Genomic DNA, 18541 nt, shown 5'->3' with positions numbered 1-18541 from the left:
AAAAAAAAAGATAAATGCTGGCTGGGGTGTGGTGAAAAGGGAACTCTCTTACACTGCTGGTGGGAATGTAAATTGGTCCAACCACTATGGAGAACAATTTGGAGATTCCTCAAAAATCTACAAATAGAACTAACATATGATCCAGCAATCCCACTCCTTGGTATCTACCCAAAGGATAGAAGAATACTTAATCGGAAAAGTGCTTGCACATCGATGTTTATTGCGACACTATTCACAATCACTAAGTCATGGAAACAACCCAAATGCCCACGAACTGATAAAAGGTTAGAAAAACTGTTGCACATATAATCAATGGAATACTATTCATCCATAAAAAACAACAAAACCCTTGGGACCAGTAGTTAGCGTAATGGCTATGTCGCTGAACTCCCACGTAGTCGACCATGGTTCACGTCCCGGCCCCGGTGGCTTAAACTCACGCCAGACGTGTGTGTGTGCGTGCCCAAGATCCTGAGAGGAGAATGGAGGAGAAGGGATTGCGGTGTGGCCATCCCCCCAGGGGGTGATTTCTCGCTTTCTATCTCTCTGTCTCTCTCTGTTTGTCTGGCGAGCGCACGTTCTCTATAGCAAAAACCTCTCAAAAAAAAAAAAAAAGAAAAGAAAGAAAAGAAAACAACAACAATAAAACCCTGGCTTTTGACAGGAAGTGGATAAATATAGAAGACTTACTGCTGAGTGAAGCAAGCCATGCTATGAAGGAGAGGCATTGTATGTCCCCACTTAATACATACTGAGTGTCTGCACTCTATGACTGAAACTAACTGACTAAAGGATATAGAAACACAGTATATAGATGTAAATACCAGATATAGTGTGTGTGAAAAAGGAGAATCTGAGGAAGGACATTGGGGGGAGGGACAGGGAGGCAAAGCATTAATGGCACAAAGAGGTGTGGTATCATCTATTGAAGATATTTTGTAGTTTATCAACAGTAGTAGGGAGAAATGTTCACCTGTTGAAATATCCATTTTGTAAGACAAATACTAATGTGATTGAATGTATGGAAGAAAATGAAATGAAAAAAAATTTAAATAAAAGGAAAAAAATATGAAAAAGGAAAATAAAGGAAAGTTAATCATTGATTTTAAATAAAAAACAGTGTCATGAAAACAGTAATAGGTCCAAAGAAATGAGTGTCTGGATTACCAGATATATTCATTTTCAATAAAGAGTAGTATTAGTTGGCACTGATTAGGATAAAATTCTAATGAAACAGTCATATTTTGGCAAGATACCTGAGTTCAGAGTAGTGTCCTGACAAAATGTGGAGAGGAATAAACATTACAAACGAGGCACATGTCTTCTTCGATCCCGTAAGTCAAGTCATCAAGGGCTCTGGTTCTACAACCTCACACTAGGTTTTGATTTTTAACTTTTTGCAACTGATTTCACATGGGAGGTACTTCCTCACTTTCTCTCTGTCTGTCTCAGATGAGTGTAAGCATCCTCTCGCAATTTTTTAAAAAGACAAAATAGAAGACAAATTTTTAAATGATCTTTCTTAATACTCAAAAATGTCAGCATTACTTCATTTGCAAAAAGCAACTTTCCTCAAAATAAAATTTAAATTTTATATAAATAAGACCTTGTCCAGTAATATTTTGCAAAATACTACACAATAACTAAAAAAATCACAGAAGAATTTATTAGCCACAAGTGTACATAAATTCAGCAGGTTTCAGGAAATTTCACACTCAGTACTGTTATTATCCAATTGAAAGAGATATAATTTGAAAGAGAATTGATAAGAATGCAAATATAAAACTATCTCTGTCTAGATCTGTATATTGTCTTGATTTATATGGCATCAATATGTTAAAAAGTTAATATATTTTACAAGAATATCTGAATGCCACAACTGTGTTATTTCAGGCCAGTAAGTTCAAGTTCGCAACCATTTTCAAAAGGAAACATCTTTGATCGTGGAGCTTAAAGACAATGCTTTATAGTTGAACAAAACCTTATAGATCTCAATGAGCTTTTGAATAATTGATGCCTTTTGACCTGAGCAACAATTTGGGTTCATTTAAAACATTTCAAAACCTTTCTTTAGTATTATAAAATTGAGACATAACTAGTCTAGGAGATTTGCCAAGTTCACTTTTTTAAGTAAACTATTAATAGAGTCTCTTCCCACCTATGAGTATTTACTGATTTACGATTCTGCTTTTTCTAAACCCACACATTTAAGTGCCTCCACAATTAAACTGGAATAGGGGAGGGAGATGCACTGTCTGCTATCAACCTAATATCACTGTTCTCTTCCTTCCTTTCCTTTCTCAGGAAACCTGAATTTGGTTCAATATGGCAAATATTCAGCTATGTTTGCGTCCTCAAGGTGGAAGTCATGAACTGGACTGGAGTGGTGATTGCATGAATGCATGTACTTGTTAAAGATGACAGATCTTTGAACATAAAATACATGAATTTTATCATATCTAAATTATATCTCAATAAATTTTATTTAAATATGACTGCCTAGACTCCCTTGTAACTTGGAATAGCCGTATAATGGCGATTTAGTTAATGAGATATAAATAAAAGCATATAATGAGAGGTTTCTGAGTAAGCTATTATATTTCTGGTTAAAGAAAATATAACAAGTCTTTTTCCCTTTTGCTCATCCTCCTCCTCCTGCTTGGGATGCATGCGTGATACCAAAAGGCACTGCAGCCGTCTTACCGCAATAAGGACAGAAGTCAGGTGCAAGGGCTGGCATCATGGAAAGTAGGAGGAGCTTGGGTCCACGGGCCTCCTTAAGCATGTGCATCAGCCCTGCACAATCTTTGCGCTATACATAGCCCTATGGGTTATGAGCTGTCGTCAGGTTCCTGCCACAGGCAGGCCAAATCCCAGCTGATACTCTTAATATGATGCTTATGTACATAACCTTTAGTCGGAAAAATGGAGATGGAATTCGGGCTCTGCCACTCATTACAGATATGATATGGGGCAATGTGTCCTACCTACTTATACAGGTCTTAACGGACCTGTACAAAGTAAATACAGCAGGGCCAGCAGGTGGCTTAGTGGTTAAAATGCTGGACTCCCACATAGCTGACTGTGGTTCAAGTCCTGGACCCAGCAACGTGAAACATGTCAAGTATGTGTGCATGAGTGACCAAAATCTCAAGCGGAGATTGAAGAAGGATGGCATCATGGCCATCCCCCTGAGGGATGATTTCTCACCTTCTCTCTTTCTGTCTCTCTCTGTGTCTCTGGCAAGTGTACATGACTATTAAAAAATCTCACTTAAAAATATATGAAAAGAAAAAGAAAGTAAGTGACATAGACTATGCAAAGTAACTAGGTTCAAAATGCTGAACTGAATTTCAACAAGACTATTATATCAGGTTAAAAGAAATGAGTCTGACAACTTCCATTCCCTATGAGGCCTGAAGTGACTAGAAGAAAAGATCCAGATGACCTCCAGGATGGCCAGTCACTCCCAGAGGGCTCATCATTCACGTCTCACCAGGAGGTATGCAGACTGCGACAGTCAAACATTCCTACCACTTCCCTTGCCCTGAGCATACGTCACAGTCATAAGGGTCTGGTTCTTCTGATCTCTTTTAGGTCTGGAAGATTACATGTAACCTGGGGCATGCTCACTGAACTATGGATTGAAAGAGATCCATCAGTGTCAGCCACCTATGGTAGAAAAACGCTTCAACAGAAACACACTATTTTCAATCAATCTACTGATTGCAAAATTTTCCGTAAGCTAAAAATGCCTTTGCCAAAAATAGAAAAGAAGTATTGATATTTACACACTGGAATTCTTTAAAAATCAAAACCTAAAATCAATGCTCATGGAAAGAACTCAAACAGGATCAAGCTAGAAATTTTAATATGGTACTAGTTCCTTTGTGAACTCATTTTACCACAAAAAAATTTCAATGATTAATACATTGTTTTAGTTTTAAAATGCTATAAAATTAACAGGTACAAAGTAATTTATAATTATTACAGAGGTGCCTCTGGTCTTGCAAAAGAAAAAACTGTGCCAGGTCACTGTTTAAAATCACACACACACACACACACACACAAGCATGAGTATTTATAAAGCATTCAAAAGTTTCTCTAGGTTCTTACTTCTCAATACCTGTTTTCCAAAATGAGTAGATGGCTATTTTTTAATGGAGTTAAAATATCTCCAAGTAATAACCTTTACATAGCTCATCTCAACTTTGCAACAAATATTTCAAAACACTGACAAGGTAAAAATATCCACAAAATCTTGAAAACCAAGAATGAAAGAGAGGTTACTAAGAATAGCAACTTACAGTGAATTTCTTCGAACCATGAAACTGGTGGAGCTGGATTAAGAAAAATAATGAGTAGCCACACATCACCTGTTAAAATGCAGCAGGCTTATATCTTCAAAGAAAGTTAAAAGAATAAATTTGAAAGAATTTATTGAAGAATTTAAAGAATATTAGTCTCTACTATTTACCCTGTCTTGCGTAAAATCAGAAAAGGTGAAGCAAATTCTTCATTTTGGAGTACTGATTTCTTTGGACACATTTTTTTAGAGATTTTTGCTATAGAGCACATCTACTCACCATAGAGAGACAGAGAGACAGAAAGCAAGAAATCACCACCAAGGGGGGATGGCCGCACTGCAGTCCTTCCTCCTCTATTCTCTTGGGATTTGGGGCATGCACTCACATGTGCCTGATGTGAATTTCAAGTCACTAGGTCTGGGACTCCAACTGCAGTTGACCAGGTGGGAACCTACCACCCACCACCCAGTGTTTCAAAACACTGACAATGTCAAAAATCCACAAAATCTTGATCACCAAGACATTGAGGTACTGATTTTTTTTTTTAATTTCACAATTCCGTGACATTTTTATTGAAGATTTACAGAGAAAAAAATAATATCAGTTGTTGATTTTTTTCACTGCCATACAGATTTTATTCCAAATAAAGTGAGAAAGTACACTACAAAATGATATTTTTTTTATATTTCATGTAGACACATCTTTCACTGATTTTTTAAATTTTATTTATTCATTCATTTATTTTAATTTGACCAGAGAGAGAGAGAGAGAGTGAGAAAGTGAGAAAGCGAACCACCAGGTCCAGGACTAGAACCGTGGTCAGCCGTGTGGTAGTGCCCAGCGCCTTAACCACCATACCACCTGCTGGTCCCCTCCACTGATTTCTTTATACAGTACAGTTTCACATTATAGAACATCACATGGAAGAAATTTTAATCACGTGCTGTCATTGAGTAAAGCAAAATACCAAGAAAGGAAAGTGCAACAGGATAACTGTAGTCAGCAATAACTATGTCACCCTTCGATTTAGCTAGAAAAAGGATTTCTGAATAAGTATTTATAGTTTATTTTTGGCTTCATCCTCATCTCTGCATATTTATTCAGAGATGACAATATCCAGATGATAAAAGGAGTAGGAAACAGTGATTGTATGGATATGAGGTGGGGCCAGGAAGAAGGGGTGATATTAGAACACAGCGATGTATTTTCTCCCCACGGGTTCACTATCAAGGAGGACAGAGAATACAGAAAGCTCCCTGATAATATTACACACTGAGTGTTGTAGGTTTTAAGAACTTTTTTATGTGTTTTGTGAACACAAACCTCTTATTTTAAAATATCGAATGTTTATAGATTTCTCCAAGTTCTGAGATAAGTAAAATGGAAAGCGGAGGTGGGCTACATGAGACCAGTGAGAAAACACACTGTAGCAATGGCTAATGGAATATCAGAATATCACTGAGAGGAGACTATAACTCTGAAAATACTTTCTTACAGAACTAGAATATATTTTTACCAGACCCTGAAGTATCTTTAATAAAACTCAGGAAGAAGAAAGTACATGAAGCCTTGACACTGAGATGAAACGTGGGTAGGTAAGACAAGGGAAGCTAAAGAGAGATTGTAAGAAAATTAAAATTACAAAATATCATTAAAAATGCATAGTTGAGGAAGTTAGCTGCAGAAGTGGCACTTGGAAGGGAACAAACCTGAAAATTTTGGCCATAATTGAGAGGATAAAGTGCCAAACTGAGATCCATCACTATCTAACTCCTAGAAAGCCAAAGAAACAAAAGATTAAAACAAAACCCTTTATAGAAGGAAAGAAGGAAGAGAAAAATAAAAAAGGAAGGGAAGGAAAATTTAAAGAAAATAGGGGCCAGCAGAAGCAGATGGCATGGTGACTAAGGCAGCTGGACCCCACAAAGCCAACAGTGTGGTTCAAATCGGACTTTGAAAAAAGGCTATGCATGCCCCAAATCCTAAAACCCCTAAAGAGGAGTAGGGATTATGCCCTGACCTTCCCCTTGGAGAGTGATTTCTTACTTTTTCTCTGTCTTTTTATTTTTTTTCCCTCTCTCTGCCTCTCGCCAAGGAAATGCATACATCCTATAGCAAACTTTTAAAAAAAGAAAGAAAGAAAATGGGATTAAATTGAAGTAAAATCTTTTTAGTACCAAGAAGCCCAAAATTTAATACAGGCATTCTTGGAGAAATATATATAGGTTTTCTCACCATACTGTCAGCCCAGAGAGGCAGGAATTCGGAGCACACATGAACCGCAGTCCTCAATGGAAGTCTGTCAGAAAATCAGACCTGCAGCCATAGCACTGCCTGCAGCCTCACACAGCCGGGCTCCTTGCTAGGTAAAGCAGATCTGCCCCAGTGGCTGCCTCCATGTCAGTGAGACAAGAGAAGGAGCAAGCTAACTCCTGGCCACCAGATCACAGTGTTCCTAAAAATCCTAAACTGGAAATTAAATAAGAAAAGGGGAAGAATGGCTTTGAACATTTCATCATAAGTTAGGAAAAGCACAGCAACATTAGAGATGTAAAGAGGGAATTAAAAACAAAACAAAACTGTGGGCCAGCTGGTGGTGTATTGATTAAGGCAGGTGGATTGCACATGGCTGACCACATTGTTCAAGTCCCAGACCCAACAGGTTGAAAAACACAACAGGTATGTGTGCATGCCTGCTCAAATCCTCAAAGAGATGAAAGATAGAGAAGAGATTGTGGCATGATCATGTCCCATGGAGGGGAGTGTTCTCTCTCTCTCTCTCTCTCTCTCTCTCTCTCGTGAGTGCACACACCCTCTAACAAAACAAAACAAAACAAAAACAACTGCCCAGAGCTCAGAGTTTCAGAGAAATAATATCTCAATCCAATATTCCATTAAAAAAAATTCTGTGGTCATATAAATTTGGGAAGTGCTAGGCTAATAAAACTAAATGAATCAGGCCTTTTTTTTAATCTTAAAAAAAAAGCTGTGCTGTAATCAGACAGAATGTACCTTATGCTTTTCAGAGGACAACAAATGGAGATGAATATTATTCCTGGTCAAGGGTTATAAATAATCAAGAACTTACCTAATAAAATAGGTAATCTCTGCTCATATTCATAAATTTATTCAAGTGAACCAAAAATTTAATAGTATTTAACAGCCTAAGAAGGGTACATTCTAGGGTTAAATGGCTGCAAGTGAGTGAAAAAAACAGGATAGTTTTATAAGTAAAAATAATTTCATACATATGATCAAATGATTATGTGAAAATTTACAAATAATTCTTTAAAGGGGCCAGCAGGTGGCATAGGTGATTGAGGCTGGACTCCCACAGGGCTCACTGTGGTTCAAGTCCCAGACCTAGTGGCTTTCTCTTGCTCTCTCATGAGCATGTGTGCCCCTGTACCAAATGAAAAAGTAATAATAAATAAAATTAAATAAATATATCTTTAAATAACGAATAATTATTTAAGGAGAAGGTAAAATAATTTTAAAAATTATTTAACTATAATGTGATCAGAAACTCAGTTTTTCAGCCCCCAATACTTAGGAAAACTGTTTTAAAGAATATATTTCTCTTGGGGGACCAGCAGTTGCTGTAATGGCTATGTTGCTGGACTTCCATGTAGTCAACTGCGGTTCGCGTCCTGGACCCAGTGGGTTCAACTCACACCGGGCACATCATGTGTGTGTGTGTGTGTGTGTGCTCAAGATCCTGAGAGGAGAATGGAAGAGAAGGGAGTGCGGCATGGCCATCCCCCTTAGGAGGTGATTTCTCACTTTCAGTCTCTCTGTCTCTTTCTAGTGAGTGCAGACACCCTACAGCAAAAAACTCTCAAATATATATATATATGTGTGTGTGTGTCTATATATATGTATATATATATAGATATATACATATATATACACACACACATTTCTCTTGGCTTTGCTGGTGCTTGATAGCCAGAAGAGATGAACAACACGTGGAGGGGTTCGTTCTCCTCCCTACAGGACTTCATTTCTGGAGCTCCAGGGCAGATGGCAGGGAGAGTAAAGGGCTGGAGTCATAGTGATTGCTGTCCAGCCAGGAATGCGCGAGTGGGTCACTAAGCGTCTCCCTCCTCCGCACGGCCTCATCCGCACTTGCGGCTGTTTGGTTGGTTTGTAGAAATTAAACCCAATATCAGGATCTTTCAGTGATAATTTTTGTTCTTGTCATTTTTCCCGTATTATGGCAAGTTGGGGGACAGAGTGGGGCTAGCACCCCCGTGCCCTATGAGAACAGCTCTTATTAAATAACTTCAAGCAGGAACGTGGTCTCGGTGCACTCGTGCTGTGGCCAGTCGCAGAGCACGAGGCGGATGTTTGAGGGGCAGATCTAAGGCAAGGGGCCACCGAGGGAGCCGCATCGGCCCTGAGATGATAGGGCCAGCCGACGCGTTGACAGCGGAACAGGGAGAGGGCACAGTTCCGAAGCGCGGTTAATGTGCAGACAGCACTGTCCGGTAGCAGGTGCATGGGGAAAGTGAGGTGGCAGAGACAAGGCATCTCATTTGGGTAACTTGAGGGAAGGATATGAGGTCATGTACTGAGGGGGAAATTCAGAAGACGGAGCTTGACTGGGAACTAGCAGAACACGTATCCCGGCAGAATTAGAGTGTAACACAAGGTGCTTTCCTATTACTAGCTCATGTAAACCCTTCCAAAACTCCTCAAAATGACTCTGACCCCTACATAGCTGCTAAACAGACTCCGATCCACAAGGGTTAAGTGACTCACTCAGCACTAGACAGGTAGTAAAAACTAGGACTAGAATTCAGGTCTTCTGATTTGAAGTTGGATTTTCTTCACTGCACAATCATGTAGAGATGCCTAAATTATGTATGAATTATATACTTACCTGATACAAACTAAGTTGTGATAATTATAGGATCAAAGGATCAATACAAAAATCCAGAAAATGAGGGAGCTTACCTGATACAAACTAAGTTGTGATAATTAGTCAGAGGATCAAAGGATCAATACAAAAATCCAGGAAATGAGGAAAAACCCACACTGACATCTCGGTGAATAAAAGGATCCGTGCCTTTTCTTCCCATGGCTTGGTAGACTGTCCATGAGCCTTATCCGTCCCGGGGTCAGGGAGCAGACTGAGCAGTGTCAGTGACAGAGCCGGAAAGCGAAGGTCTTCCTGCCCCTGCAAGCTGTTGATTCTTTTTTTGATGCCTACCGACGCAAACGCTGTATGTCTGGAAAACACTTGCTATGTCAATAGAGTGTTAAATGGTCGAGCTTTTTTGGAACACATTCGTGGAGCACATTAAATCGGCTATTTCGCTTTGGGAGATATCATCGTATATGTTATATTGCTCTGCTGAAATGCCACCCTGCATTTCTCAGCCGTCTTCATTGGCTAATAATTCAGTTATAAGCACAATTCATTATTTTCACGTTAGGTTAGAAAGCCTTCTGCACAGGTCTGAGCTATCTCCCCAGAGCAAATGGGAAGTTAGTAAAAGGCCAATCCACAGGGTGGAGCACTGAGGGTAGAAAGTATCATATGCAGTGTTACCACATTAAGTGGAATAGCCGTCCAGCAAGCTGCTTCTCTCCAGCTCTGGGTAGTGAAGGCCAAGCATGGCAGTGGGGAGGGCCTCCTGCTTCTCTACTCCTTTAGTGTTCTCTGATGGACTGTTTGCAGCGTCCTTTCCTCCACGTTTTCCTGTCCTCTAGCAAAGCAGCTCTAGTTATGTGATTCTCCTGCTTGAGCCAAACATGGATCCTAGGCCTGCCCTCTTCCAGAAATAACTGAAGCTGCTCGCTTCTCCTTGCACCCTTAGGCATTGCAGCACTTCATAAGGAGTACAGTTATAAGAAGTCGGGCAGGGACACACACAATGACTTATCTACTGACCGAAGGCATCACAAGTAGCAGATGAGAAGCACTCATTTGTCCAGGCACATACTACTTCGACCAAGGTCAATAAAATTTTGTCTGATATCAATTGAAAGGCCTCCATTTGCATTTTATTTTTTTAGGTTTTTGCCATAGGGCACGTGCATTTGTCAAAGAGCAGGGAGTGAGAAATCACTCCCACTTCCCCAGGGTGATGGCCACACCAAAATCCCTTCTCCTCCATTCTCCTCACAGAATTTTGGATATGCATGCACACACACCTGGTGCGATTTTTAGGATGCTGGGTCCAGGACTCAAACTGTGGTCAGCCATGTGAGAATCCAGCACCTTAACCACTACACCACCTGCCATCCCCCTCCCACTTGCATTTTAAATCTCTGCGTATTTATCCAACATTCTGATGTTTTCCTGATAGGAAGGCAAATGAAATTGCTTAGGTTACTCCTGCTAATTGTCACCGGGCATTGGAGTTCAGCCACTAAACCAAGAGTACCTTCAACTGTCACAATTTCACAGCTATCTTGTCTAGCAAATTCTAAAGAAGTCTTGATTTACTATTGGGGCCTGATGACTCAATATTTTTATTTCACTGAAATATATTCAGTTCATTTCTTAATTTTCCACAAGTATGGGGTAGTACAGGAGCACTTGAGACCAATAGTAAAGTTTCCCCAGAGATATGAAAGTGTTTCTGGTTTGATTTCAATAATTACATTGCAGTTTATTTTGTTTTATCCATGGTAATGGCCTCTTGAAAGGTACACAGGCTGTTATATAAATAATTTAAATGGTTTCTAAAAAGAAACGTTAATTTTTTAGTTATATATTAATTTTTAATATTCAGAATAGGCCAACTGTGCTGATAAAGTGGCAACGCAGTACTTCATCCTGCACCGATCATAGGGAAGGTCCAGATCAAGGGGTTGGTGTCCCAAGGCCTCCCTGTGCATGGTGGGTACACACGTGAGCCTGTAATCCTGGCTGGCTGAGGCTGGGGATGGATCATGTTGGGAAGATACTGCTGGGGATGTCTGTCTCTTCCTCTCTCTTTCTGCCTCTTTCATGGAAGAAATAAATAAACTCTTTTAAAAAATTGGTGCAATGTTATTATAGAATAGTTAATCAAATTGCTCATTTTAAAAGATCTGTTAATGCCAGTAGTTTTTGTTTACCAGAGTCATCCATTTTTTAAAGAAATTGAAGCCTTTTCTTCAAAAAAGTAAATATAGAGGCCAGCAGCTGGTGTAATGGCTATGTCACTGGACTCCCACGTAGTCAACTGCAGTTCAAGTACTGGACCCAGTGACTTAAAACTCACACTGGGCACATGTGCATGTGTGTCCAAGATCCCAAGAGGAGAATGGAGGAGAACGGATTGAGGTATGCCCACCCTCCCCTGAGGGGTGATTTCTTCCACCCTGGCTCTCTGTCTTTCTGGTGAGCACACGTACCCTATAGCAAAAACCTCTCCAAAAAAAAAAGTAAATATAAGAAGTGGAATCGGGGGCCAGCCGGTGGTGTGATGGTTAAAGGCATTGAACTCCCACATGGGCGACCACGGTTCAGGTCCCGGATCTGGCAGCTTGCTTTCTTACTCTCTCTCTCTATCTCTTCTGATCAAATTAAAATAAAAAAAATAATAATAAACTTAAATTAAAAGTATTTTTTAAAAAAGATATGGAATCAAAACTATTTCACAATGCTCTTTTCTTTTTTGTCTTTAATTTTGTCAGAGGGTGCATGCACTCACTGGAGAAAAACTCAAAGAGAGAGAGAGGGAAAGTGAGAAAGCACCCTCCACACAGGGAACTGCCACACACACTGCTGTCCTCCTCTCCATCTCTCCCTCCTTTCAGGATTTTGGGCATGCATACACACATGCTTGGAGTGATTTTCAAGCTTCCAGGTCCAGGACTTGAATTGTGTACTTGGCCATGTGGGATCCAGCTGCCTTAGCCACTGCACCACTGAATGGCCTGGCAGTGCTGTTATAAACATTTATCTTTTTCTTCCTGTTATTTGGCCCCTGTTCATTCACCAGTACCTAGACACTGTAATCCCCTTCTTCCCCTGATGATTTTCATAATATGCTCCAAGAAAAAGGTAAGTCTAGATTCAGTGGCAGTGTCTCGAAGCAGTTATCTGCTTAACAATACAGTTGGAATCCTGGTGGAATGGTACATTGGAAAGAGTTCCATTTGGGACCCTCAAAGTCTGGTTCCAGTTACAAGTAAGGCTAAAGGCATGGGTGACATGGTTCAGGTTTTCGTGTCTTCATTTTTAAATTAAGAATAATTTTATGTTGTCTCTGACTTCCCACATCTATAAAATATTAAGTATACAAATAATTGGTTCATAAATATTTACAGATATCCTTAACCACAAATCACTAGTAAGTTAAATAGATGTTGATACAACATAATAAAACTTAAAAATTGGTTAAAGAAACAGTTAGTTGACTTCCAGAATTAGATATTTTAATCAGACACTTTTACCATCTCCACACTTATTTAAAAGTCTTTATTTTGTAATTATTAGAATACTTTATGAATAAATTTGATGTCATGCAAGTTATTTTAGAGTTTCCTAAGCTTTATGAATAAATTTGATGTCATGCAAGTTAAGTTAGAGTTTTCTAAAAACTAAAATAGTTTTAGTTTGTTCTTGTGAAAAATAATAAAGTATATATTTAAATCTCCCTACAAGTTTTATTTTTATTTTTTTTTGTAATTAAGAATGGTCTGAAAAAACCACCATGGCTTCCAGAATAGCCTAATTCACACCAACGAGAAATTCTACTTTTTTTTTCCTTTCAGGAACTGTGTATTAAAATATACTTATTAAAATTATGCTATTTGTATAATAAATACATTCTTTTTGAATTTTCATTTTCCTAAGTGTAGGTCCTATTCTCAGTTCTAAAGAACCTAAAAGAATCACAATCATTATAAAATTGTAATACTACCACATATCAGACTATTTGATCAAGTTCTTCAGAAAGACTTCTTTTAAAGTTCTTCAACACAGGAGAACCAGCAGTTAGCGTAATGGCTATGTCGCTGGACTCCCACGTAGTCCACCGCGGTTCGTGTCCCGGACCCGGTGGCTTGAAACTCACGCCGGGCACGTGTGCATGCATGCCCAAGATCCCAAGAGGAGAATGGAGGAGAAGGGATTGTGGTGTGACCATCTCCCCTGAGGGGTGATTTCTCGCTTTCTGTCTCTGTGTCTCTCTCTGTCTGTCTGGCGAGCACACGCGCCCTATAGCGAAAATCTCTCTCAAAAAAAAAGTTCTTCAACACAGTAAAGGCCATATATGACCAACTCACAACTACAATCAACCTCAACAATGAAAAGGTGAATGTTTTTCCTCTAAGATCAGGAATAAGATAAAGATATTCACTCTTACTACTTCTTTTCACATAGAACTGGAAAAGTCCATCCAGGACAAATAAACAAGGGGGTGGGAGGGACAGGAACTAAGTCAAGAAGGAAAAAGTAAAATTATCTGTTTGCAGATGACATGATCATGTATGTACAAACTTACAGAGACTCCATCAAAAAATGTTAGAACTCATAAATGAATTTAGTACTTCCAGAGTACAGAGTCAACATACAAAAACAGTAGCAACAGGCTATCTGTACAGAAACTAAGGAAATAATTCCATTTACAATAACATTTCAAAAATTCTTCTAAGTAAATTTAACCAAGAAAAAGATCTGCATGCTGAAAACTATAAAATGTTAATGAAAATTGAAGATGCTACAAATAAATGGAAAGATAGCCCATGTTCCCAAATCAGAAAAGTTAATATTGTTAATATGCCCATACTACCCAAAGTGATCTACAGGTTTCATCAAAATTCCAATGTCATACTTCAAGAAAAAACAATCTTAAAATTTATATGGAATCACAAAAGTCCCTGAATAGCCAAAGGATCTTTAGTAAAAAGAACAAAGCTGGAGACATCACAATACCTGATTTCAAAACACATTACAAAACTAGAGTAGTCGAACCAGCATAACAGCAGCACGAAAATAGACACATCAACAGTCACAGGTTCTAATCTACAGAACAAGATAGAAAGCCCAGAAGTAAATCCAAATACTTGTGCTAGATTGATTTTTACCAGAGGTGCCAAGAACATAGAAGGAAGAAATAATTGTCTGCTGACAAGTGGTCTTGGAAAAACTGGATATTCACATGCAAAAGAAAGAAATTAGATCCTTATCTCATACCATATAAAAAACCAGCTCAAAATGATTAAAGACTTAGATCTAAAACCTAAAACTATAAATCTAATGGAAGAAAACATAGAGGGAAATCTCCATGAAATTGATCTGGACATTGACTTCTTGGATATGAGCCTAAAAACACAGACAACAAAAACAAAAATAGAGAAGTAGGATTTCATCAAAAACATTGGCACACAAATGAAACAGAGTAAAGAGACAACCTACAGATTTGGAAAAAATATTTGCAAGCCATATATATGATAAGGGGTTAAAATCCAAAATATATAAGGAATGGAAGCAGCACAGTAATAAGAAAACAAATAACCCAATTAAAAAGTGAGAAAAGGACATGAATAGTCATTTCTCAAAACAAGACATATGAATGGCTGATGTATTAAAAATTCTTACACATCATTAATCTTTAGGGAAATGCAAATTAAAACAACAATAAGATAACACTTCATACCTGTTATAATGACTATTATCAAAAAGATGAACGTGTATAGTGGCAAGAATGTGGAGAAAAGAGAAACCTTGTACAATATTGATGGGAATAGAAATTAGTACAGTCATTTTGTAAAACAGTATGTAAGTTCCACAAAAAATAAAAATTAGACTACCATATTATCCAACAATCCTACTTCTGTATGTATTGTATATCTGAAAATAATTAAACCAGTATATGAAAGAGATAACTGCACTCCTATGTTTTTTGTAGCATCATTTCCAATAGCCAAGGTATAGAATCAACCTAAGCTAATGGAGGAACAGATGAAGGAAATTGTGTGTGTGTGTCTGTCGATATACAATGGGATATTAATCAACCTTTAAAAACAAGAAAATTTTATTACTTGTGCAATATAATGTACAATGAGCCTGAAAGGCATTATGCTAAATGAAATAAACTAGGCTCAAAAAGATAAACACTGCATTATCTCACTTGTATATGGAATCTGAAAAAGGTAAATCCATAGGAGTGGAGGACAATAGTGGTTAAAGAGGCCTGGGGTAGGAGTGAGGGGATGGGGAAGAGCAGATGTTAGTTAAAGGGTTCAAAGTTTCTATTTGGCAAGAGGAGTACATTCTAGTGATCTGCTTCTCGAAAAAGTGTCTGTAGTTAAAAATACTTGACTGTGTTTCAAAATAATGAACAAAGTAGATTTTAAAAGTTCTCACCACAAAGAAATGGTCGTGTCTGTAGTTAAAAATACTTGACTGTGTTTCAAAATAATGAACAAAGTAGAATTTAAATGTTCTTACCACAAAGAAATGGTAAGTATATGAGATGATGATCATGTTCATCAGTTTCATTTAATCATTCCACAAGGTAAACACATAGCATAACATCACATTGAACCCCACAAATACATATGATTATCTACCTATTAAACACTTTTCTTTCCATGGAATTTGTGTTGTCTTTCTGGGGATCTATTTCCTTTTTTCCTTCTTAACATATATACAAGAGGAAACCAACATTTATCAGTCAATATTCATTTCTGTTATACATAATAAGTAAGGCATAAAGAAATGGAATTTCAGTATATGTCCTCCAAGGATAATAAACTGTACTTCATTGTTGTTTAACAACTTGGAAAATAAAGAATGTTTAAAATGCAGGAAGGAACTTCTTATCAACAACACATTTCATTTAATAAAGTCAAACTATGCCATAGATGCAGCACATCTAGCAAAACAAAACAAAACAAGACAGGAACAATTTATTGATGGAATGAACTAATACAAAATATATAAATTGCCCTTGCCTTTGAAACTGAGATCATAATTATTTTCATAGTCAACTGAGGAGTGATTAACATTTAAGTACAAAGGTTATTTAACATTTACGCAAGAAGGTTTTTCCATGAGTTACTTTGAATTTATAGGATCGTCCTTACCAGCATTTCTTTCGAAGCTGTGTTTTATGGAAGAGAAGCTGTTCAAGCACAGTGTTCAACTGAGAACTATTACTCTGAACGCAGGACCAAGCAGCCACACAGTGCCAGAGCAGGTGGCTAACTTCATATCCTCCCTGATTTAATGGTAAACGTTCCTGGAATTGAAATACAAAAATAGGTCTGGGGAAGAGTTCTTTGACTTCAACAGACATGAAAAAAAATGTAAACATACACGTGTAAGTGTGTTTCTCTTCCTTCATGTTTCACCAAGTGGATCAATTTACTTATTTCTATAAATTTATATGTTAACCTGAATCTAAAGTAATGAGCCCCTTGTTTTCAATGACATCAGCTCTATTATAAGATGAAAGTTTTTCATCCTCTCAGGGATAACTGCTAGATACAACTGTGCTCTTAGACTCTATATAACTTAATTTTTTACGACACTCGAGAAAGAAGGGACAGGGGAAAGCTTGTACAAAGCTCTAACAGTAAACTAGGTTGTGAAATGTAGAGCTCAGGGCCAGCAGGTGGTTAAGGGAGTTGAACTACCGCATGGCCAACTGTGGTTCAAGTCCCAGACCAAGCAGCTTGCTTTCTCACTTTCTCTCTTTCTCTTCCCCACCCCACTATGTCCAAATTAAAATAAACACAAATTAAAGTTAAATAATTCTTTTAAAAATGTAGAATTCTACTTTAAAGACCAAAATATGTCCTTAGCAGGTTACTGTCACTCTCTGTTAAGTAATCGTTTTAGAAGCCTACAAATTCAGGTAACATGAGGGCTGCTGTTCGTTTCACTTTAGAGTGCTTTCTAACAGTTTCACAGATTGAATCATTCTACAGTAATTGGTTGACAATGATGACAGCACTCTCATTGAGTTTTGTCTACAGTAAAGATTCAAATACACATCTCAAATTGCTAAGTTAGTTGATATTTTGTGTTTCACTTCTTTTTTTCTTTTTTCTTTTTTTTTTTTCACTTGCTAGGTGGCACATGCACAGAGGGACAGAGAAAGAGGGAGAGAGGGAAAGGGAGAAAGTACCCTCCAATGGAGCGTGGTTGTGCCTCAATCCCTGAATCCCTTCTCCTCCACCCAATCCTTTCTCCATCCTTTTGGAGTTTTGGGTGTGAGTACATGCACACAAATGCCCGGCGTGTGTGGTTTTCTTTTTTTTGTTTCAATTTATTTATTTGCATTCATTCACTGTACATCATTACAGCATACAAAATGAGATTTTCCATCCAGAGTACACTGCATATTGTCTCAGTCAAGCACATCAACAAACATGTTATTGTCAGCAGATGATCTTCATTCCTTCACTGTACATCATTGCAGCATACAAAATGAGATTTTCCATCCAGAGTACACTGCATATTGTCTCAGTCAAGCACATCAACAAACATGTTATTGTCAGCAGATGATCTTCCATTTCTTGTTTTCTGTATGCTTAGCTTTTTTCCCCCCATACTTGGTTCCCTATCTCTTACCCTCTGCCATCTCCCACTCTCCTCTGGTATCTATGTTTGCTTTCTATACTGTTTTCCCCCCACATTTTATTGAATCACCAAAAGACCTTAATTAATCCAAATACCCTCATAGCAAACACAGGTGACACACACCTTTCCATGAACACAACTCTAACTTTACGCATCCTATAAAGTAGCACCTAGCTGGGGCTACATATCCTACTGCAGTCATTGAATAGATATATCTTTTTCCTGAAACTTTTTTTTTGTAACTCAGTTTACATTCCTTCCCTAAGCATCATCACAGCACACAAAATGTGATCTCCCATCCAGTACACAATGCATAGTGACTCAATCATGCACATTACAAAAAATTTTCCATTTCTAGTTCCTAGAATTATTTCCACCCCTCTTTCTGACCCTCTGTCCCTTCCCACCCTCCTCTCACACCACCTCCGGTGTCCACAATTGTCCTTCATTCCCTTCCCACCCACATTGCATTGATCACACAATTTCCTACATAATCTAACTACTTTCAATGGTGAGTTCACTCATTACTATGAAGAAAATCAGTTTTAACTTAAATCAAAGAAATGCCAAGGAACTTTGCTTAAAGCCAGGAAACAGGTGAGGATTCTGTCCAAATGGTAGGTGCATGAGCCTATCAGTCTCATGTACTATTATCTTCTGTTCTGGTTCAATTTTCCTGATTAAATTCTGGGATATA

At 38.1% G+C, this 18541-nt stretch overlaps 1 protein-coding gene across 4 annotated transcripts in view; it reads right to left on the bottom strand.

The window, feature by feature from the left end:
* Positions 1-18541, bottom strand: part of TMEM232 (transmembrane protein 232) — a 315887-nt gene that overhangs the window by 212894 nt on the left and 84452 nt on the right. For all 4 annotated transcript variants that reach the window (XM_014592682.2, XM_027765405.1, XM_006161109.1 and 1 more), the window contains one exon: positions 16344-16498. In XM_014592682.2, coding sequence (XP_014448168.1) covers positions 16344-16498 — 155 coding nt within the window. The remainder of the gene's footprint in view (positions 1-16343; positions 16499-18541) is intronic.

Source organism: Tupaia chinensis, unplaced genomic scaffold, assembly GCF_000334495.1.
Source record: "Tupaia chinensis unplaced genomic scaffold, TupChi_1.0 Scaffold138235_1, whole genome shotgun sequence".
NCBI classification, from domain to species: Eukaryota; Metazoa; Chordata; class Mammalia; order Scandentia; family Tupaiidae; genus Tupaia; species Tupaia belangeri.
The sequence above is the reverse complement of the archived record's forward strand: the minus strand, read 5'-3'. Positions and strand labels throughout refer to the sequence as shown.